This window comes from Neolamprologus multifasciatus, chromosome 23 (genome assembly GCF_963576455.1).
Source record: "Neolamprologus multifasciatus chromosome 23, fNeoMul1.2, whole genome shotgun sequence".
NCBI classification, from domain to species: Eukaryota; Metazoa; Chordata; class Actinopteri; order Cichliformes; family Cichlidae; genus Neolamprologus; species Neolamprologus multifasciatus.
In genome coordinates this window covers 713,708-736,092 of record NC_140460.1, presented here as the reverse complement: position 1 = coordinate 736,092, position 22,385 = coordinate 713,708, and the positions used below count along the sequence as shown (strand labels likewise).

Here is a 22,385-nt window from a genome sequence, read left to right as displayed (position 1 = left end):
ACGACTTTGGTAAGCTACGGTGCTGCACCGGTTGATGGATTGTCAGAGCATTACGGCTACCGAGGAGCCTCGCGGAGTGATACGTACTGTGCTTCAACGTAATATTACCCTACTGTGTATAAGGACCATAAATGGCACCTGTTAAGAGACGTGGTTACGACGAGGATTTCAAACTCAAGGCTGTCAGTCACGCAGTAGAACTTGGGAACAGAGCAGCTGTGAAATCTGTCTTTGTTATTATGCTCATCGTCTGTTAGTTTACATTTTGACTGCACAATTGTGAGCTTTTTGTTATGCACAAAAACAACATTGTTTTCTTTTATTTATGGAGCATTATTATTTAATAAATGCTGATAATTTATTTTTGAGTAAATTTTTGTACATCTACGCTCTATGTTAATAAAAGTGCCTGTGTGACATCTGGGACACAGCTTTGACTAAGAACTCTCTTTTTGTTCTTACTTTATGGCTTTAAAAAAATATATCGAGATATATATCTTATATCGCCGTCCAGGTAAAAAATATCGAGATATGAATTTTGGGTCATATCGCCCAGCCCTATTGTGGCGTGTACGTCGCGGATTCGCAGGAAACCCGTGTTTAGTGAAATCTCCCTCACAATCAGACCAGATCCTGTGGGAGCGGCTTTTATCGAACAAGCGGCCACAATGAGAGCTTTCATTGTTAGAGGAGTCGTGTTTGGAGCGGTTAAGATGTCGTGGGTGCCACACAGTACCTGAACCCACCGGGACACCTGTTGTTGAGCTCGGTCGGCTCTTTACCCTCCGTACCCTGTTTCTGCCTCGCCTTTCATTTTTCTTCCATAAATACGGTGGAAAGGCTTTGGCTCAAAACCAGCTGTTAGTGCTGAACAAAGAAACGCTGAACAGTTGGGAGACATAATCACTGCACAGAGACTCACTGTTGCCCTCAGATTCACATGCATTTACTCTGGTTTTCACATATAAAAGTCGCGATTAGATTAAAAAATGAATATCACTCTCCAGCTTATCTACATGTCTGTGGGAGTTTTTCTCACGGACACACAGTCGTGCACACAGTCGTGCACACACAGTCGTGCACACAGTCGTGCACATGTCTCGATGGCTGTTCGCAGACATTTATTCAGGTGACACACGTTTCCTGTCACACACACAGGCAGTCCCTGAAGCGCTGTTTCTGCGTGGAGTCATGTCTGGCTTGCTGTTGCTGACGTAAGCTTTATTTGCCAGGGCTTTTACAGCCTCACCTCGGCCTCCTGCCTCTGCTGTCAGCGGGGGGAGGACGGCCTGTAGCTGCACACTGAGACGCAGGCACAGAGAGACAAAGGGGATTTAAGTTACACGCTTCACACCTGCAAAGACAAACACTTTTCTAGCTGATCGCATTCAGCACACTCACTTGTGCATTACTGCACGAGCTGATGCTGTAATTATAGCGAGCGTTGGCGCAGTGATTACATATATGGATAAATAAGCGTAACACACCATAAAACTTTGGGCTCCCTCATCATGGAGCAACAAGGACTCTCTCACAGAATAATACATGAATTTATTCTCTTTGCTTATTTCACACACTTACTGGCAGCCAGGCTGGAGGCTCGGGTGGCAGTGCAGGCTGTCCACCAACAGCTCTTTCTGCTTAACCATGGCCACGACACTGAATGTAAGAGCGAAGGAGACGTGCATGAAAAGGTTCTGTGTTCCCAGCCTGTGATTGTTGTTCTTAGTTTCTTCTGTTTGTTTGATATTTTGTAATCTGATTGGTTGTTTTGATGTTACCTTGACGCATTGGTCCTTCTCCGAGCCGTGTGGTTTACTGTGCGATTGCTCCTGCTATTTACACGTTTGGCTGATGAGCTCGAGTTTTAGCCAGAACAGAACAAACCAGAAGTGAAGTCATTCCACTTTGTCAGGCTGCAGATCCATTTGGTTTGCTTCAGTTTCCCCCGAGGGAGAAACTCTCGCTCCAGTGTAATAAACTTTTACTGCAGCGTGCTACTGCATCCTAACAAAGAACCGAACATGTGAACATCAGCAGATGTGCTGCACGATCAGATGAACCGAGGTATTTATGATGTAACGGCCTCTTTCAGACGTCGACGAATGCAGCACGGTTCCCGGCGTGTGTGACGGAGGAGAATGCACCAACACCGCCGGCAGCTACGTCTGCACCTGCCCGCGAGGCTACATCTCCAGCACAGATGGCTCCAGATGTGTGGGTGAGTCACACATAAACAGTTTCGACGTTTCTTTCTCTGACAGTTGTGCACTTCCTCGCCCCCTGGCTCGCTAAGAGCTCCACATCTGGCTGGTAACCTCCCTCCCTCCTTCGCCGCTTCCTGTGAGTGGAGTTCTGGTGAATCGAGCGGCCTGTGGTCGCCATGTGCGGGAAAACAAACTTACACACATTATTTGTCCTTGACAGCATTAGTCTGCTCTAATGTTAGCATCCCTGTGACTCACACACACAGTAACAAACTGACATGTCGAGTCAGACTCTGGAGTGTTAACGGAGACCGTCTGGACGAGGATGAGCAAAAATGCAAACAGTTGATATTTTATTCTCATAAGACTTATGAGCCTCGTAATATGATTTACCTGTGAAAGTGGCCTCTCTATGCAACATCATGTTAAGAATCAGTGTGTGATGATCAGAGTTGGGCAGTAACGCATAACTAATTAACGAGTAAAGTAAGGGATTACTATTGCAAAAACAGTAATTAGATTACCGTTACTTTCCCGTAGGAACGCTGCGTTACTGCGTTACTAAAACCGTGATTTTTTTGCGAGAATGTCTCATGACAGTGACGTAAGCGAGTGCGACGTTCGTGACAACAGCTGTGTGCAGATCAACAATGGATCATATATCGAGTGCAGAGAGAGTATGAGCGTGCAGCGTTTAAAGCGTGGAAGTACTGACCTTACTTTGAGTTTGATTCCATAAAAAGTGACAAAAACATTAGTGTCCGTTGTGCGTGGGAAGAAAACTTCTTTTTACAGCGAAAAAACCCCTAAACTTCCAAACAAGCACCGAGTAGCTACGACGTAATGGGAAACTCACAGAGAAACTCGCGGATTCTTCCACTGACCGCTGCACACCTGCACCAGGGTAACCCTCCGCCTACCCCACTCCTGCTTTACAGGTGAAAATAGAGCAACAGGACCGCTAGTCTTTGACTTTATTTATTTTCTGCTGTGTTTTACTTGCATCTATTTGAAAGACTGAGTGTAAACACAAAAAATATTTTATTTTATGTGCTGGAATGTGCAGAAAATAGGTTTAAATGTTAAACTAATTTCTTCCAGTCAGAGAATGTTGCAGATAATTAAATGTTTGCTTGATGCATAAAGTTAAAAGATTAAAACGAATAAAACAAGTTTTAAAAAGAGACTTTTCCATTTGATTACATTTTGTATGATGATTATGCAGAAAAAGTAGAATTGGGCTGAAAGATCTATCACTTTATCACCTATTCAGGCTGTAAATCGTGTTTTTAAAAAGTAACTAAGTAATTAATTACTTTTGAAAATAAGTAATCAGTAAAGTAATGGGATTACTTTTTTGGGGAAGTAATCAGTAATTAGTTACTGATTACTTTTTTCAAGTAACTTGACCAACACTGGTGATGATGTGACAAAACTGCAAACTGGGGCACTTTCATGATTAAATATGAGCGAGTACAAAGTTAATATAGTCACGTTTTCTGCTGCTTTCCCATATGCACTCCCCTACAACCCCCCCCCCCCCCCCCCCCATATGGAGCTACAGTGAAACGCAGCAGGCATTAATATGTCCTGTTGCTCCAAAGCGGACGACTCACCGTCAGCCTGTCTGACAATTTCAAACATCAGAGGGAAAAGCAGCCTCTTTGCTTCCATCGAGCTTTCTTAAATGTAACATTCCTATATTTAAGTTATTTCCTAGTTTCACATATGTCATCCATCATCCGTGGAAGGTATTTGGCTCGCTGACTTTGTTTTGGAAAAAGTGGAGCTTTGTGTGAAAATGTCAAGAAGAGCCTCGTGCAGATGTGTGCAGATGTGCAGATGTGTGCAGATGTGTGCAGATGTGTGCATCAGCGCATACACAGAGCGCGGGCTGATGTCACAGGTAGAGAGCTCGCAGTCATGTAGGGGATTGTTGAGCATCAAAGCTGTGGCCTCTAAAGTCAGGACTGAGAAGTGAAATGTGCGTCCTGCACGTTTCCAAAGCTAATCGATACGTGTGCTTCGGCCTCCATCACTCAGAGAGAAATGTGGTTTCTTTAGCTCGGTCAGCGTGTTCGTCGCTCCGGCAGGAGTGTGAGAGTACATGAAAAAGGGGTCGTGCACGTGTCTGTGGTATGTTTGCATTACACTGACTCAGTGCTCCAGTCACCCAATTCAGTCGTTCTCCATCTGTTTGTCTTCATACGAGGCCATTTCTCTCTCTTTCTCACTTTGAGCCCCGTTATTCTCCTTTCCCCTAAAGTAAGACATTACTCTCTCACCGTCCTTCTTCTGCCTGAAGCATGGCTCGCACCACAGCTCGCACCACAGCTCGCTCCCTCAGCTCCGTGATTTACTCTGGAGCGGTGCTCCTTTTATCTATAAGTGGAACAGTTACAGTGGAATATCCTCACACTCCCATCCTCCTCCCTCCATCCCTCTGACATCCACATCCTGAGCCTTACTTCTGTGGGTTGCGGTTTGATGTTGGTCTTGCTCCTGTGCATCCTTGGAAAGGCTCGATTGAGAGGAAACCAAGAGGAGATCAGTAAACTTCAACCAATCAAAACTGGGCTTAAAAACAAAAGACAAGCTTGTTGTGACTGCTGGACTCTCGGCTCCACACATGATCTCTTTGGTTTTTGTGGTTAGAGTAAACTCACAGGAGTGAATCCTTTTACAGAGCCTCCTGCTCGCTCGCGCTCGTGTTTTAGAAGCAGCACGTTTGTTCTCGTCTCTGTTGGATGCTCTGTGCTGTGATGCACCGCTGGGACCTGTTGGGGCCGCTGACAGTAATCAGAGCCTAATGCGCCGTCACACGGTGAGAGTTTGGACGAGAAAAGAAGACCTGTCCAGTCAGTCAGTCTGTAAAAACACCTCCCAAATGAAAGCACATGCTCGTGCACTGGAGCAACACTAGTGAGCAAACCAACATCTGGATCCAATCGAAGTCATCACCATCCTCATCAGCACCTCCCCGCTCCCTTTCTCCTCCACCGTGCCTGAAGCTCCGCCTTCTGGATCTTATAGTTTGTGGAGCTGGTTGCGTGCACTGTGTGGAAAAGCATATATAAGGTAAACGTCAGTGCTGCTGTAACCATGAGCCTGCGTGCTGTATGTGTGCTCGCAGACGCAGCACCGCATGTTCTTTCTAATTGGCAAGAACGGCGCCACATGGAACCGATTAATTGCAGACTGCTGGCTCATTAGTGAGTTAATCGACCTGCATCCTCCCTCACCCCCTGACCCCCACCCTGCTCCCTTTCCTTTTCTTAAACATCTCCTTAAAAATGACACTTTGCCCTGATTTTTTCCCGACCTTTGGTTTTTGTTTCCCCCTCAGTCACCTCCTTACATACGCTCATTGAAGCCCCGCCCCCATCCTGCCCCATTGACCTTGACCTGGCCGACTGTAACAAATAAGACCTCTTTTTTGGAGGCCCTTCAGATGCCTGCTGTTAGTTGAAAGCCCAGGCAACCTTTCCCACTGCTAACCTATAAAGAAACTTCCTCCCAGGCACCACACAGAGGGCAGCACAATCGTAACTCAGCGGCCAAAGCTTTGTTTTGCTGTCCTGTTTGCATGAAGTCTTTAAGTTGTTGCTGTTGTTGTCTCTTTCTGCAGATCAGCGAGCGGGAACTTGTTTCTCTGCTCTGGCAAACGGTCGCTGCGCTGCAGATCTGACCGGTCAGTACACCAAGATGCAGTGCTGCTGTGAGACGGGACGATGCTGGGCTCTAGGGCAGATCCCTGAGATGTGTCCCGTCAGAGGCTCTGGTGAGTATATGTGACAGCAAAGAGGACACGTCTCTCATGTTTTAGTTCAGCTCATTTGTATTCATATAGACACAACACAGTCACCTCGAGGTGCTTCGTGTTGTGAGGAAAAGGTTTTACAAGAATGGAGAGAATCACAATCAAATGACTACAAACAAGCACTTGTCAAGGGTGGGAAGGAAAACCTCCCTTTAAACAGGAAGAGACCCAGGCTCAGGGAGGGGCGGGGCCTGAGCTCCTTCCTGAGCCTGGTTCTACCAGAGGTTTCTTCCTCCCCACTGTCGCCAAAGCGCTTGCTCATATGGTTGTTGGGTTTTTCTCTGTATGTGTTGTTGTAGGGTCTACTTTACAATAGAAAGCGCCTTGAGGCGACTGTTGATGTGATTTGGTGCTGTATCAATAAAGTTGAATTGAAACAGAATCGCTGTGACTGGTTGGGTGTGAGGAGACAGGACAAAGGACACGCTGTGGATCCAGACAATAATAATAACTACTGATTAAATGCAGAGAGCTGCGTAAACACAAAGACTGATAAAGAAACACCCAGTGCATCATGGGAATCCCCCAGCAGCCGCCTGTTGCAGCATGACGGCTCCAGCTCTGACTAAGCTTTAAAAAAGCCTCATCTTAAAGGTAGAGATGGCGTCCTTCTCCCAAACTGGGAGCTGTGGTCTGGAAGCTGGAGGCTCTGGAAGCTGGAGGCTCTGTTAGCAACGCTTCTTAGAGAGTTTTTAGGAGAAGCTGATAATAACAAATACATGTTGGCTCATTCTGTGAGATACATGTGAGATTAAAATAAGGAGAAACCATCCAGCACCTGCAGCACAGTCACACTAAACAAGCGTGAGGCTGTTTTGAGTTTGTGTTGCAGCTCTGACACAAAGGTGAGGGCATCATCCACTGATGAGCATGATGTCATGAACAAAGAAGCATGGAAAGTACTTATGTGGAGATAATTACCCATCATCCCCTGCTCCAGCTGCATGAGATGAGACCCAGACTCTTTACAGAGTGCTCGCTCTCTTCCCCCGAAAACTTCGGCTCGTGTGTTTTGATTTATCGGGACTTCCCAAACTAAGAGGTTAACATTTGTCCACGTTAACTGCTAAAAAGCACGTGTGCATACACAGCTGCATGTCTATTATGTGCGTGTCGTTTTCATCATATTACTCGGTCAGGTTTTACTCGCTGGCCTCACTGCAGCTGAAGGAAGCGGATATTTCAGGTGGATCCACTCAGCAGCTTTAACCCTTTAAAGCCGGTCAGAGCAGCACGCTCTGTTTTGCGTAACTATTTTTAAATCCCGGTAGCTCTGCAACCACGTGAGCTAGCACAATAATTTTTTTGCATATGAAACCGGAGGAGTTGTACTTACATCTTATGCCATCAGCTTGTCCTCGGTCACAGTTTCCTTCCACATATAGTTGTGCAAAAACTGCATAAAAAGCACTTGAAGCAACAAAAACATAATATTCCAGAAACACGCTTTGCCGATCCGATCAGCTGTTCGTAACACTTCCTACGTCCATCAGCACGAACTTTTGCATGTCCGCCATGACCTGCCCGAAACCGGAAGTGACGTCATTTTGCGGAAATGTAGTTTTTTACCATCAGGACCTCATGAGCCTATACTGGTGTTTTTAAAAGTTATGTTTGACTTTCTGACTTTCTGTGTGGTTTCTGGGATGCTTAGGACTCATATTGCTGCTGGAAATAGTTTATTTTGATGCAGATGCTGCTTTTTTGCAGATTTGCATCATAATATTTATTTTCGTTTTTCCTGCAGTGTATAAAAATTGGTGTATTTCAAAAATAAAACTATGAAGGCACTCAAAATAAATTTCCTGTGGTGGGAAACTATTTTGTGCAACTTTTTTGTATTTACAGTTTTGAGGGATAAGCCTCTTAAATTTCTCTAACTAGAAATATATGTTAAAAAAACAAAAACCATTTTCAATTTTTTTGTAGTTTATTGCACTTTTTTGCAATTTATGTAATTACTATGCACTTAATGCAGACATATTATTAAAATTTAGGCTATAATGTTTGTATTGATGTATAGCAACTTGAAATGCTCCCAAAAATGGCTCCACAGCAGGTAAACATATAATATCAGCTCTGGCGGACTTGGTTCTATGGTCTTAAAGGGTTAAGCAGTCGAGGCCTTTCAGTCCACATCGCTGTAATAATCCACGTAAATGGTTTTTCTTGGCTCTCTGAATCAAACAGCTGATCTGTGCTCTGCTTCTCTGGTAGATGAGTTCAGGCGTCTGTGTATTGTGGGCGTCCCTCAAGTACACGGTTTCTCTCAACACCACAATGGACACTACCCCTATGGATTCAAGTTCCCCAACGGCAACGGTAACGGAGGGATCGGCAACGGAGGAGGAACGTTTGGGAACAACGGGGGAGGAACATTTGGGAACAACGGAGGAGGAACGTTTGGGAACAACGGAGGAAGCGTGCAGCACATAAGTCTGTCCCTCTGTGCATCTGATTCTTCTAACTGAGATGTAGATGATGTCTGCTTCACGGCTTTTTGTCTTCTCAGGCACCGTTACTGTGAATGAAACGGTGGACGTGTGCAAACACTTCACCAACCTGTGTCTGAACGGACGCTGCATCCCAACGCCGACCAGCTACCGCTGCGAGTGCAACATGGGCTATAAACAGGATGTTCGCGGGGAGTGCATTGGTAAGAAACACGCTGCATGCTGTGGAGGGTCCATGCAGCGCCGCAGTTAACTGCGTGCACTGCACTGCCATCTTCTGCCAGTCTAAGGAACTCGATTCAAACGTGGGTCTGAAATGTGAAGCGTGGTGTTCGTGTATTCTGACCTTTCTTATCTTATTTTCCCGCTCCAGATGTGGATGAATGTGTGAGTAATCCATGTGTCAATGGAGACTGTGTCAACACAGATGGATCGTACCACTGCAAGTGCCACGAGGGGTATCAGGGAACCCCCACCAAACAGGCCTGCATTGGTATGTCTGTGAAAACAGAGTCATATCAGAAAATCTGTGTTTTCCTTTCAGGTTTTTTACTTTCAGAGAGCATTGAAGGAGCCGTCTTTCTTTTTTAAGATATCGATGAGTGTATTGTGAACGGAGTGATGTGTCGCAATGGGCGCTGCGTCAACACTGAAGGAAGCTTTCAGTGCATCTGTAATGCTGGCTTTGAGCTCACGCCTGATGGAAAGAACTGCATTGGTAAGGAGCAAAAGCAGAGAAGGCTGAAGCTCACATAAGCCAGCAGCTCCATGAACGTTTCCTCTCGTCCGCTCTAGATCACGACGAATGCGCCACCACCAACATGTGTCTGAACGGCATGTGCATCAACGAGGACGGCAGCTTCAAGTGCATCTGCAAGCCAGGCTTTGCACTTGCACCCAGCGGGCGCTACTGCACCGGTATGTCGGTTTATTAAGTACAAACGCAGACTAACAGTCTGCCAAAGACGTTCTGCTTCGAAACGGCGATGACAGATTTGGTGTTGTTTGAAATTCTGCAGATTCTCCGTTGACCTTTTGAAGTTTTGCTTCAGTAGTCAGAGTATTTGAGGCTTCCCCCAAAATGCTTTCATGCAGAGCCCAGAAAAAGAAAGATTGATGAATTTCTGAATATCTGTCGAGAGATTTTGTCTTCAGCATTCAAGAGGAGCCGCCATTCCCGTGACGATTGTACCCAGTGTTGCCAACATTTAGCGAGTTTTCAGACCCCCTAGCGACTTTTTTACTAAAGTCGCTAAAAAAAGACGTGAAAGCGCATATCGCTTTTACTCCCAACAAGCAGCGGGTGCTGTAACGCAGTCAGTTCTTCTTTTACTCTTATGCTGTTTTTGTGGATCACAAGGTTTAAAACTACTTATAAACACACACACACAAAGTAACTCCACCAGAGTGCCTATTTCGGGTCACTTTTGCCGGTCCAAGCCCGGGTAAAGGAGCAGGGTTGGAATTGTGACATTAAAAAAACAATAATTGCTAAAAGAAATTTAATTTGTAGTTCTAAATAAATTCTAAATGCATTTAAGACGTTTTTTACTCACTTTATGTCTCGTCCACGATGTTATTTCTCTCTCCAGCAGCGTAGGTTACAATTACATTAGCATAACCAATTATGCAAATTAGGTGATGACGTCATTTAGCGACTTCTAGCGACTTTTAGGACAGCCAATAGCGATTTTCCTTACTGAGGAGTTGGCAACACTGATCGTACCGTAGCACAGCGAGCGCTCGCACGGCCAAAACACGGCTAAACCAGATCATCTAAACTCGTGTGGCCTCGTTCTGTCTTCATGTACCTGCAGACTCTGAGAGTTTATTACAAATTTATCACCAACAACAAGATTTTCATCTTCAGTCCCAAACATCAAACTAAACCAACACTTTTTATTCTTTTTTCATCGCCGTATACAGCAGGACAAAATAACTCTGCATGCACGAAAAGAACATTTGAAGTAGCTGTGAGAGAGTGATGCAAACAAATCATTCTGCAGGAAACCGGTTGTAATTCTGGTTGTTGTAGTCTTGTATGACAAACTGAGCCGATGTGATGCACCGTCTCTCTGCCAGATATCGATGAGTGTCAGACACCCGGCATTTGCATGAACGGCCGCTGCATCAACTCTGAGGGCTCCTTCCGCTGCGAGTGCCCGCCGGGCCTGGCTGTCGACGTGGATGGTCGAGTGTGCGTGGACACACACATGCGGACCACCTGCTACGGCGCCATCAAGATGGGCACGTGCTCGCGCCCGTTCCCAGGCGCAGTGACCAAGTCGGAGTGCTGCTGTGCCAATCCGGAACATGGCTTTGGGGAGCCTTGCCAGCCTTGCCCTGCCAGAAACTCAGGTTTGGTTCATCTTACGCTTGATTAGCAGTTATGGTCTAAATGATAACGTTGCTCGCAGCCGAACATTCAGCTCAAATCTAATTTTCATCACATCCTTTCTGCCCAGCTGAGTTCCAGGCCGTGTGCAGCAGTGGCATCGGCATCACAGCTGATGGCAGGGGTGAGCAGGACGTTTGAAAGTAACCACAGTGTTGTTAAAAAATCTTCAGCATCATCTGAATAAAATATGATGTTTCCCAGATATCAATGAGTGCGCCTTGGACCCGGACATCTGCCAGAACGGCATCTGTGAGAACCTGAGGGGAAGCTACCGTTGCATCTGCAACGCCGGCTACGAGTCTGACACCAGTGGCAAGAACTGTGTTGGTGAGTCGGTCTGTGCTGTGCTTTTCAAAGTTAGCTGTGCTTTCGGTGAGCCGAGAGGAGCAGCAGCGTATAGAAACTCATTTTTGAACACAACGTTTCTACTTTCGCAGTTTCAGCTGTTAGATACATGAAAATGTCAAAAAAGAAATAACTGAACAGCTTAAATCTCTGCACAAACATGAATGTGTCGGATATAAGCTGTTGTTCTCTACGACACTGACAGGCCAGAGCGAGAGCAGCTCACGTTAGCTCAGCTGGTACATGTCAGAGAGTAGGGATGGGTATCGTTTAGGTTTATCCGATACCGGTGCCAAACCGGTACTTTTGAAACGGTGCCGGTGCTTAAACGGTGCTCAAACCGGTGCTTAAAGAATGGAGAACACAAACTTTATCCAAAAACCTCTCATGTTCAGCTGTTTTTTTGTAAAAAGATAACAATGTTAGCCTTTTCTGCAGCTATGGGGCATATATGGTATCACTCTTGGCTGGAAGCAGCTTAAACAATGGAAAAAACACAAACTTTGTCCAAAAACCTCTCATGTTTAGCTGTTTTCCACTTTTTCTTTGGTCATTTTAGCCTTTTTGTCCAGGGTGAAGGGAGTATCTGCCATCAAACAAGAAGACAGCTGCATGTAGCTATGATGGTGTTTGCTAGTTCACCTTACATGCATTAATGTAATAACGTGGTTAGCCTACTCAACGTAAATTACACACGAACAACATTAAGCTACTCACGCAGAGAAGAACGGCTGCTGCTGCATCATCATCCTCATCATTTCTGCTACACTGGCAGGGCTAGGGGCCAGGACTCTCCTCTTCGGGTTTTTGGGGGATGTTGCTAACTCCGGGTCGATAACAGGCACCACACCCGCAGTAGATGTGCTCGGTGTGAGGTCTCGCAGCAAGCTATCAAATACGGCGCATTTCTCGTCTTTTAAAAAACGCTATGCGTCGCCAGGTGTTTCATCAGATTTGAGGTGTTACCTCCTTTGACAGTATCACAGTATCAGCTTAAAGCACTTGTTGCAGCTGCTGAGTTTGCATCTTTTGCTGTGAAGTACAGCCAGACTTTGACCGCTTCACCTTGGGCATTTTTAATCTGTAGCTCTGCTCTAAAAGAACGTACGTACCTGGACCCGCCTACTATCCTCGGAAACTTAAAATGATTGGCTAGAATCTAAAGTGTATCACAGCTCAGGAAAAAAAAAAGCACCGAAATGTGGCTGCTTTTCGGTCTGGTTACTACCGTTTATGTCAGAACTGGTGCCATCATTGCACCAGATACCGGTACCCATCCCTATCAGAGAGTAAACATTACAGGTTCTGATGGTTTGCATGTTTGTTTCTTTGCATTATTCCTGTTTTGACGCAGTGACCAAACAGCTCTGTTTCCTCTTTCTGGCAGACATCAACGAGTGTCTGGTGAACCGTCTGCTCTGTGACAACGGCCAGTGCAGAAACACTCCGGGCTCCTACACGTGCTTCTGTCCTAAAGGGTTTGTTTTCAAGCCGGAGTCAGAGACCTGTGAAGGTGAGCGCACACACACACACACACACACACGATAACAAAAGGTTGTGTGTGTCAAACAACGATGGTGAATCAGCTCTGACCTCAGCTGTGTGCTCGCCTGTGTTTCAGACATCAACGAGTGTGAGTCCAGCCCGTGCATCAACGGCGTGTGTCGTAACGTGGCCGGCTCTTTCCACTGCGAGTGCACCCACGGCAGCAAGCTGGACTCCACCAACACCATCTGCGTGGGTAAGATGCTGCTCCTCCTCAATGGTCAGTGCAAATTAAGGAAGCACTGCGGGGTCCAAGACACAGCTTGTGTGAGACAATTACACCAATAACATCTTTTCCTTCGAGTGATTTTAGTCCACGCCCGCTCTCCGCTTTTGTAAACAAACGCTGAGGTTTTCAGGAGCGATCCAGGAGGATTATCATCCTCAGATGGCCTCACAGACACAGCAACACACAAAAAGACTTTTCAGATAAATGCTTGCATGCTTGATTCTCTGCTTTACCTCAGAGAAACCTGCCACAGATTTAAAATGACGATTTTTAAGAGGTTTTATTTGTTTTGGAAATCTGTCTGAAGAAGCTACATCACTACAGCTGGGAGGGTGAATGAGTCATTGAATGAATACTCATGCATAGTACATGAGCCGGTTAGCTCGTCTCTGGTTCCTCTGGCTGAGGTCAACTTGCTATGTTGGGAGCCCGTCCCGTGGAGGATGAAAAGGTTTTATTATTCAGCCCAAACGGCTCAACAGACTCAGAGTAAAACTCCGAGCTGCAGACGCCTCACAACAAAACAACACAACACATGTAACTGGAAATCCAAACGAAAGAACTTTAGAGGCAAACACAACGACTCACACAGAGACGCAGACATGTGCACACAGAGGAAAATGAGGGAACACAGCTGTGACCTGTTCCCTCGTTTTGAGACAAGGAAAGCGAAACAAAACATAAAGCACACGAAGCAGGAGACTATCAAAATAAAACAGGAAACAACCGAGACACGAGCAGACAATAAAAATACTGGGACGAGACACAAAAACAGAGCGTGCAGGGAGGGGAGGGCGTGGTGACGGGAGGGACACACAAAGTGATGCAGGAACGAATAACAAGTTCATCTTCCGTCCCGTGGAGGATGAAAAGGTTTTATTATTCAGCTGTGAGGCAGGAAGGAAAAGGCCCAAACGGCTCGACAGACTCAGCTTTGCTGCAGACGCCTCACAACAAAACAACACAACACATGTAACTGGAAATCCAAACGAAAGAACTTTAGAGGCAAACACAACGACTCACACAGAGACGCAGACATGTGCACACAGAGGAAAACGAGGGAACACAGCTGTGACCTGTTCCCGAAACAAAACATAAAGCACACGAGGCAGGAGACTATCAAAATAAAACAGGAAACAACCGAGACACGAGCAGACAATAAAAATACTGGGACGAGACACAAAAACAGAGAGTGCAGGGAAGTTCATCTTTCAACTCATCGCAGGGCGTCTCACATTTATTAAAACGATTCCCAACATGGGAGCAGGCTGGACACCAAAGGGAACAGGAAGCAGGAAGTGGGAATAACAAAATCAGATGTACAAAATACTAAAAGTCTGAAACTAGAATATGAATCTGTCTCCTAAATCTGAAGTAATGAACTCAAAGCGTCACCGTGTGCTGTTAGAGCAAAGCTGTCACTTCACTCACGCTGTTGCTCTTTGGCTCTGCAGACAGCATGAAGAGCACCTGCTGGCTCACGATTCAGGACAACCGCTGCGAAGTCAACATCAACGGAGCCACGCTGAAGTCCGAGTGCTGCTCCACGCTGGGAGCTGCGTGGGGCAGCCCGTGTGAACCCTGCGAGATCGGTCCGTAGACTCATAGATGTGTTCATCACACACGTGTGGCAGTTTATTAAATCAAATATAAACCAAACTATTGCATCTTGATTTCTCGTGGTTCTCAGACACTGCTTGTTCCCGAGGATTTGCTCGTATGAAGGGCCTCGTCTGTGAAGGTGAGAACATCTGAGAACTTTGTGGAATAATCACTTCCTGTGTACCTGCAGATTGCTTCAAAATATTTCTCTGATTCTCCAAATGCAGACATTAACGAGTGCGAGGTGTTCCCCGGAGTATGCAAAAATGGCCGCTGCGTGAACACCCAGGGCTCGTTCCGCTGCGAGTGCGCCGAAGGCCTGACCTTGGACAGCTCCGGGCGCACCTGCGTGGGTAAGAGGCTGCAGTGAAAGCAGACGCCATCCTTTCTTCCAACGTTCGGGGACAAATGACTTTCATTTAAAATTTCTAGACATGCGCAGTGAGCAGTGCTACCTGAAGTGGCACGAGGATGAGTGTGGCGAGCCGGTGCCAGGGAGATACCGCCTGGACATGTGCTGCTGTTCGGTGGGGGCTGCCTGGGGTGTCGACTGCGAGGAGTGTCCCAAACAGGGCTCACCTGAGTACAGAGCCGTCTGTCCCCGAGGACACGGCTTTGCCAACAGAGGAGACATCCTGACGGGCAGACCCTTCTACAAAGGTCCTTCTCCACTTCCTGACCTTCACAGCTTCCATACGTTCTGTTGCTTCACGTCATCTGTTTGTTTTCAGATGTGAACGAGTGTAAGGTTTTCCGTGGTCTCTGCACCTACGGCACCTGCAGAAACACCATCGGCAGCTTCCGGTGTCGGTGCAACAACGGATTCGCTCTCACGTCCGACGAGAGGAACTGCACAGGTGTGAACGATGGGCGCAGCTAAGCGCGACGTCCTCCTGTAACGAGCACACAGCGAGCACTCGTTCTGTGTTTGTGTTTCAGATATCGACGAGTGCCGAATCTCTCCCGACCTGTGCGGTCACGGCGCATGTGTCAACACGCCCGGCAGCTTCGAGTGCGAATGCTTTGAGGGCTACGAGAGTGGCTTCATGATGATGAAGAACTGCATGGGTACGGATGAACCGCGCTCAGAGTTTTGAGACGCCGCACTGAAAGCGACGTCGATATTTAGCTTTTACATTTCTCTGTGTCCTGCTGTCTTTATCGCCTCACAGACGTCGATGAGTGTGAGAGAAACCCTCTGCTTTGTCAAGGAGGAACCTGCCTGAACACAGAAGGGAGCTACGAGTGTGAATGTCCCCCCGGACACACGCTCAGCGTGGATGGATCGGCCTGTGAAGGTGCACACGTCACGCCGCCAGTGCCGTGCATTCATGCATCCTCCTGAGACTCGTTAATAATTAACCAAAAACAGTTTTGTGTCATTTTAAAGTCTCTGCACTTTGTTGTTGGTTCAGATGTGAACGAGTGCCAGCTGAGCGACAACTTGTGCAAGAACGGCCAGTGCGTCAACATGATGGGAACGTACCAGTGCTCCTGTGACACCGGTTACCAGGCCACACCGGACCGACAGGGCTGCGTTGGTGAGTAGAGCTAAAGTCAGACTGGAGGGTGTGAAAGCAAAGCAGCAACGATGATGGGAGCTCAGGAGGTTGAGCAGGGCATCTACTGATCAGGAGGGTGGAGTTCGTTCCCCGGCTGATCCTCCCGTCTGTACACCAGAGAAGAAGAAGAAGTGCTGCGAGTCTTCAGCTAGAGTAGAGAAGTTCACATAAGAACCAGACTGTTTAAGGCTGTGCGATCATTTGGGTGCAGTTATCTGTGGCGCGGATGCAGCAGAGAAATAACCGAGACAAGCTTTAGTGATTATCCTGCAGGACAGAAACATGAGTAACATGAGTAATGAGGCAACAGGTGGGAACAGCTGCAGACAACAAACCAAACGACAGGAAGCGACACTCAGCTCACAACACACTTACCAAAATAAAACAGGAAGCTGAACAGGAGGACTTGCACAAAGATGGGACTGCTGGAAGAGAATGGGAATGCTAAAGCAGCAGCCCCCAACCCCCGGGCCTCGGACCGGTACCGGTCCGTGAGTCGTTTGGTCCCGGGCCGCGAGAGTTGAGGCTCAGGTGTGAAATGTATAGTTTTCAGGGTTTTTATCGGTTTTCAGCGTTATTTTGTTATCGTTTTTATCGTTTACTCAGTTTTCCTGGGTCTTTTCACGTGTGTTAGGAATAAATCTTCTTTTTTTCGGTACCGGTACTAGTTTTATTTTGTTGTATTTATCCGCGACACCTTAAAGGCCGGTCCGTGAAAATATTGTTGTCCGTGGCACAAAAAAGGTTGGAGACCGCTGTGCTAAAGGGAACGAAGAGAACTAGAGGAAGCAAAGCTCCACATCAGAAGATAACAGAACTGAAAACATAAAATAAAACTATGACAGAACATGAACTTTAATCACTTAGAAACGCCCGAATAACACAGACGATGTGTTTTCATTCATCGCTGCGACCTCTCATTGCAGATATCGACGAGTGCACCATCATGAACGGAGGCTGCGAGACCCACTGTACCAACTCAGAGGGCAGCTACGAGTGCAGCTGCAGCGAGGGGTATGCACTGATGCCTGACCTCAGGACCTGTGCAGGTAAGAAGACAGCATGAAGGAGAAATGTTACTGCGTCGCTGCGTGTGACGACTGAACGTCTGCCTGTGCTGTCAGATATCGACGAGTGTGAGGAGACTCCGGACATCTGCGACGGAGGCCAGTGCAGCAACATTCCCGGAGACTATCGCTGCTTGTGTTTCGATGGATTCATGGCCTCCATGGATATGAGGACCTGTATCGGTGAGTGCGAAGCCAACGCTGGCGTCTTCATCTCTTTTGTGATTTTGTCTTTTTCGTCTGCCGCCTTCATTTATTCATTCAGCCTCTGACGTGTTTATAAATATAGATGAGCTGCCCAGCGTCTGTGGGACTTCCACTGTCACTCTCGTTCTGTGTCACTCTAATCTCCACGGTGAGAACATTCATGTATAATCTTCATCTGTCCATCGCAGACGTGAACGAGTGCGATCTGAACCCAAACATCTGTCTCCATGGTGACTGTGAGAACACCAAAGGCTCCTTCATCTGTCACTGTCAGATGGGATACTTTGTCAAGAAGGGATCGACGGGCTGCACAGGTACACCAGAGGCCGAGCTGAGCGCTTCTGTCGGGACTCTCTGAGTCAGCTCGTTCATGCATACGAGAGTCCAGAGTTTAGAAATTATTCATTCAAAGTGAAGACCTGGTCAGAGCGGTCCTTTCCTTCAATAAAGGAGAATTTCACCCGAAGAAACCAACATTATTAGTAGGGATGCACCGATACTGGTATTGGGTATCGATACTGTAAAATGTGTGTGTACTCATACTCGTAAAAGTTAACCGATACCAACTTATTTCATTAATCAGAGGGTGGCTTGTCATTTCTGTTGTAGTTTTTTAGATTGGCCACTAGGGGGCCAATTATTATTTTATTTATTATTTATTTTATAATAATTATTTTGTTTGTTTGTTTACAATATGGACACTCTGCAACAATTTAAAAGTTTATTTTATTCCAAACAGAAGTGTTTATTTATTATTCTGAAAGCTCGAGACAGTGCCAATAGTTCAGTGATATTTTGTTAAATTACAATGTGGAGACTCTGCAATAATTTAACAGAAGTGCTTATTTTTCACTTGAAATTTTTTTGTGGTCATTTTTATTAAGATTTTATTTTTTATCGACAGGGAATAAAATAAAACCTGTCTTCCAATTCATTGCATTTGTGTGTGTGTGTGTGTGTGTGTGGTAGAAGTATCGTTTTTTGTACTCTGTATCGGCAAGTACTCAGATCCAAGTATCGGTATCGTATCGGTTTGAAAAAATTGGTATCGTTGCATCCCTAATTATTAGTGCTGCCTGCTTCTTCTTTCCTGTTCTTTGCTCAACTGAACTCTGAATGTTTCCAGATGTTGACGAGTGTGAAATCGGATCCCATAACTGTGACATGCACGCCGCCTGCGTCAACCTTCCCGGAAGCTTCAAATGCCGCTGCCGAGACGGCTGGGTGGGCGATGGCATCAAATGCGTGGGTGAGTGGGTATTGCTCGGCTGGGATGCGCTCGGGGAAGTTCATGTGGAGGCATCGGGTTCGAAAGAGCATAAAAGGAACACAATTACCTCGTTAAATCACTTCTGTCTCCTGCAGATGAAGACGAATGTGCTGCAGAAGACCACAACTGCAACCCCAACGCAGACTGCGTCAACACGCCGGGATCCTACAGGTGCGCCTGCAAAGAGGGCTTCAACGGAGATGGCTTTTCATGCTCCGGTAAGGCTGTCGGCGCCGTCCCGATTAAAGCGACCGCGTGTCCAGCACAGTAAGCTTTTAACATATCTCTCGCAGACATGGACGAGTGCGCAGACAACGTGAACCTGTGTGAGAACGGCCAGTGTCTGAACGCCCCGGGAGGCTACCGCTGCGAGTGCGAGATGGGCTTCACTCCTACAGAAGATAGCAAGGCCTGCCAAGGTGCTGCCTCGCTTTACTCGTTTCCCAACAGGTGTCGTCAAAAAGACAAAAACCCAAACTTCTCTCCTCCCCACAGACATCGACGAGTGCAACTTCCAGAACATCTGCGTGTTTGGAACGTGCCAGAACCTTCCCGGGATGTTCCGCTGCGTGTGTGATGATGGCTACGAGCTGGACCGCAGTGGAGGAAACTGCACTGGTTTGTGTCCCAGCTCTTTAATGGTTTCTTTCATCTGCTTTTTCCATTTATATGAACACGTTTTCTGATTGCATGTCGACGCAGACATCAACGAGTGTGCGGACCCTGTTAACTGCATCAATGGACTGTGCGTGAACACACCAGGAAGCTACCTGTGCAACTGTCCACCTGACTTTGAGCTGAACCCCACAGGAGTGGGCTGCGTGGGTGAGTCACGCTCATGCAGTTTGTTCTGTGGATGGGTCACACAGCATCATGAAGTTTAAGCCGCACAAAATGTTGCTCATTTCATTCTTGGACTCGCCGCCGCTCTGCCGTTTCAGACACCCGTGTTGGGAACTGCTTCCTGGATGTCCTCGCCCGCGGCGATGGAGGAATCTCCTGCAGCGCAGAGATCGGAGTGGGTGTGACCCGAGCTTCCTGCTGCTGCTCAGAGGGGGTCGCGTGGGGAAACCCCTGTGAACTTTGCCCCCTGCTCAACTCCAGTATGCACAGACCCACTCGCTTCATTTATTTACAGTCTTTATCTCCAAATGCAAACCTGCACGTGTCTCTGTCTCGTCTGCAGCCGACTATAAGACGCTGTGTCCGGGAGGAGAAGGTTTCCGACCCAACCCCATCACTGTCATCCTGGAGGGTAAAACGTTGTTTTCTGTCCCGTGTTTAAAGACGACGCGTTGGTGTCACTGACGGACGTAACAAAGCGAATTCCTCTCCAGATATTGACGAGTGCCAGGAGCTTCCAGGCCTCTGCCAGGGTGGAAACTGTGTCAACACATTTGGCAGTTTCCAGTGTGAGTGTCCACCAGGGTACTACCTCAACGAAGAGACTCGCATCTGTGAAGGTGAGAGCTGAACATCCTGTTTCGCTGCTCGTTACAGACACTTCCTGTCAGAGCTACACCAGGGTGTGCGTCTGCTGTAACCAAGGAAACATGCACAGATAACCTCAGCTGCTCTGAAAACAAACCAATGAGAAACTGCAGTTTAAGAATGGAAATAAGGCTACGTCCACACGTACCCGGGTATTTTTGAAAACGCAGATTTTTCTATGCGTTTGCACCTTTCGTCCACACGTAAACGGCGTTTTTGGTCACTGAAAACGGAGATTTCTAAAAACTCCGGCCAGGATGGATATTTTCTAAAACTCTGTTTTTGCGTTTACGTGTGGACGAGAAAAACGGAGAAAACGCAGAAAACGCAGCGTCAAAGGTGTGCGCCTTTTTTGACGTCACACTGTGCGCCACGTTATTGTTTCGGTGAAATGAATTTCTACAATACTGTTACTGTTAATTGTCTCTACAGCGTTTAAATGCTTACATATACACACACATTTACTGTCCCTCCACACAGACGACTCGGTTCTGCTTCTATGCCCCAGCTTTGTTTACTTTTTCCCACCGAGGCTTCTAGACTTCTGATTGGCCAACATTTCTGCACGGTTAGGAATATAGCGCCACCTGCTGCTTTGGCATGTTCCTAGCAGCGTTTTCCTTCATTTCTGTCTTTACGTGTTCAATTCAATTCAATTTTATTGAATTGAATCCCGTGTGGACGGGATTATTTTTTAAAACGAAAACGGAAAATCTCCGTTTTCAAAAATACCCGTGTACGTGTGGACGTAGCCTTAGTGAACAAGTGTGAGGAGAAACAGCAGTTATTTTTAAATATTAGTATTAATCACATGTGATATAAACATATGAGGTAAACATGCAGTCGTCCCCTGAGCCCGGGTCATGTGATGATGGAGCGTGTCCCGGTCCCTCCTGTCCTTCTTCGTCGCCTGCTGAGGTCTGACAACCGTCCTCCTCTCATTAGAGTTCTTTAGTTGTACGACTGCATTGTTTTTATTTATTGAGTCGCTTCCTTTGTTCACCAGATAAACAGTAACGTCAAGATGTTTTTAATGCATTTATTTTGTATTCATTCATCAAGTTACAGAGTAACTAACCAGTAATCCTGAACACAGCCACACATCAGTGTTGTTTCTCTTCACGTCCTTAATATGATTCTCACCACTGTGCCTGCACAATATATGTTAATTACAGAGGCCGGTAGTAACTAATTACATTTACTCAGTTACATTTACTGAGTAACTTTAGGATTAGTTTTACTACATTACACTTTTTAATTTTACTCGAGTAATATTATGATGAAGTATCGCTACTCTTACTCGAGTGAATAATAAACATGTTTGAACCAAAAATGCAGGAAACACAAACCTGCAGTTAGTTAATGTTACTCCGTCTGCTCCGCCTGTTGGAGAGGAAGTTACACCATCACTCTGTTCTAACATGTATTTATGTAATTACATCTATATTACCGTCTCTAAATATGAGTTTAATAATGATTTGGAAACGTTTCTCTGCTGCTTAGATTTATTCTTTTCAGTCTTTAAAATACCAACATTTGCACTAAACATTGAATCAGATGTTAGGATCAGTTACTCAGTACTCAAGTAGCTTTTTTTACTAAATACTAGAGTAATTTCTTGGAGGCTACTTTGTAGTTTTACTCGAGTAAAAGTACAATGTTGAGGTGCTACTGTCACTGTTTGGCTACTCTGCCCACCTCTGGTTACATTGTTTTCACTTTTACCTCCATTACATGAAATATGTCATTAATACATAATTTGTTATTAATATTACAAGTAGTGGTGAGAAATGTGGACACATTCTGAAGTATAAAAGTCCGTGAAATAGAACATTTTATTATCTAATGCTGTTGCTAGTAGCTGATATTAATTGTGGATTAAATTCTGGATAAAAAGTAACAAAGTAAAATTGTAACAAATGTCAGATCCAGTCTGAAGCGTGACTCCAGAGCTGATCACCCAGCAGGTCTTTAACACGCTGCTCGTGCTTCATTTGCAGATATCGATGAGTGCACGACTCACACTGGCATCTGCGGGCCCGGCACCTGCTACAACACTCTGGGCAACTACACTTGTGTGTGTCCACCTGAGTACATGCAGGTCAATGGAGGAAACAACTGCATGGGTGGGTGGAGCAGATTCGTCCTCGCTGTTGCTTATTTGTCCAACAGCGTCAAACCTTTCCTGA

The 22,385-nt window shown here is 46.2% G+C and overlaps 1 protein-coding gene across 4 annotated transcripts in view; it reads left to right on the top strand.

Annotated features, from left to right (window-relative positions):
* Nucleotides 1–22,385, top strand: part of fbn3 (fibrillin 3) — a 77,423-nt gene that overhangs the window by 38,644 nt on the left and 16,394 nt on the right. For all 4 annotated transcript variants that reach the window (XM_085152893.1, XM_085152889.1, XM_085152892.1 and 1 more), the window contains 32 exons: nucleotides 2,096–2,221; nucleotides 5,836–5,988; nucleotides 8,245–8,463; nucleotides 8,540–8,683; nucleotides 8,854–8,973; nucleotides 9,073–9,198; nucleotides 9,276–9,398; nucleotides 10,563–10,838; nucleotides 10,946–10,999; nucleotides 11,080–11,205; nucleotides 12,611–12,736; nucleotides 12,845–12,964; nucleotides 14,452–14,589; nucleotides 14,688–14,738; nucleotides 14,827–14,952; nucleotides 15,032–15,259; nucleotides 15,331–15,456; nucleotides 15,539–15,667; nucleotides 15,772–15,897; nucleotides 16,015–16,140; nucleotides 17,088–17,210; nucleotides 17,286–17,411; nucleotides 17,624–17,749; nucleotides 18,562–18,684; nucleotides 18,801–18,923; nucleotides 18,999–19,124; nucleotides 19,201–19,323; nucleotides 19,408–19,530; nucleotides 19,647–19,808; nucleotides 19,892–19,960; nucleotides 20,043–20,168; nucleotides 22,197–22,322. In XM_085152893.1, the coding sequence (XP_085009019.1) occupies nucleotides 2,096–2,221; nucleotides 5,836–5,988; nucleotides 8,245–8,463; nucleotides 8,540–8,683; nucleotides 8,854–8,973; nucleotides 9,073–9,198; nucleotides 9,276–9,398; nucleotides 10,563–10,838; nucleotides 10,946–10,999; nucleotides 11,080–11,205; nucleotides 12,611–12,736; nucleotides 12,845–12,964; nucleotides 14,452–14,589; nucleotides 14,688–14,738; nucleotides 14,827–14,952; nucleotides 15,032–15,259; nucleotides 15,331–15,456; nucleotides 15,539–15,667; nucleotides 15,772–15,897; nucleotides 16,015–16,140; nucleotides 17,088–17,210; nucleotides 17,286–17,411; nucleotides 17,624–17,749; nucleotides 18,562–18,684; nucleotides 18,801–18,923; nucleotides 18,999–19,124; nucleotides 19,201–19,323; nucleotides 19,408–19,530; nucleotides 19,647–19,808; nucleotides 19,892–19,960; nucleotides 20,043–20,168; nucleotides 22,197–22,322 (4,239 nt within the window). The remainder of the gene's footprint in view (nucleotides 1–2,095; nucleotides 2,222–5,835; nucleotides 5,989–8,244; nucleotides 8,464–8,539; nucleotides 8,684–8,853; nucleotides 8,974–9,072; nucleotides 9,199–9,275; nucleotides 9,399–10,562; nucleotides 10,839–10,945; nucleotides 11,000–11,079; nucleotides 11,206–12,610; nucleotides 12,737–12,844; nucleotides 12,965–14,451; nucleotides 14,590–14,687; nucleotides 14,739–14,826; nucleotides 14,953–15,031; nucleotides 15,260–15,330; nucleotides 15,457–15,538; nucleotides 15,668–15,771; nucleotides 15,898–16,014; nucleotides 16,141–17,087; nucleotides 17,211–17,285; nucleotides 17,412–17,623; nucleotides 17,750–18,561; nucleotides 18,685–18,800; nucleotides 18,924–18,998; nucleotides 19,125–19,200; nucleotides 19,324–19,407; nucleotides 19,531–19,646; nucleotides 19,809–19,891; nucleotides 19,961–20,042; nucleotides 20,169–22,196; nucleotides 22,323–22,385) is intronic.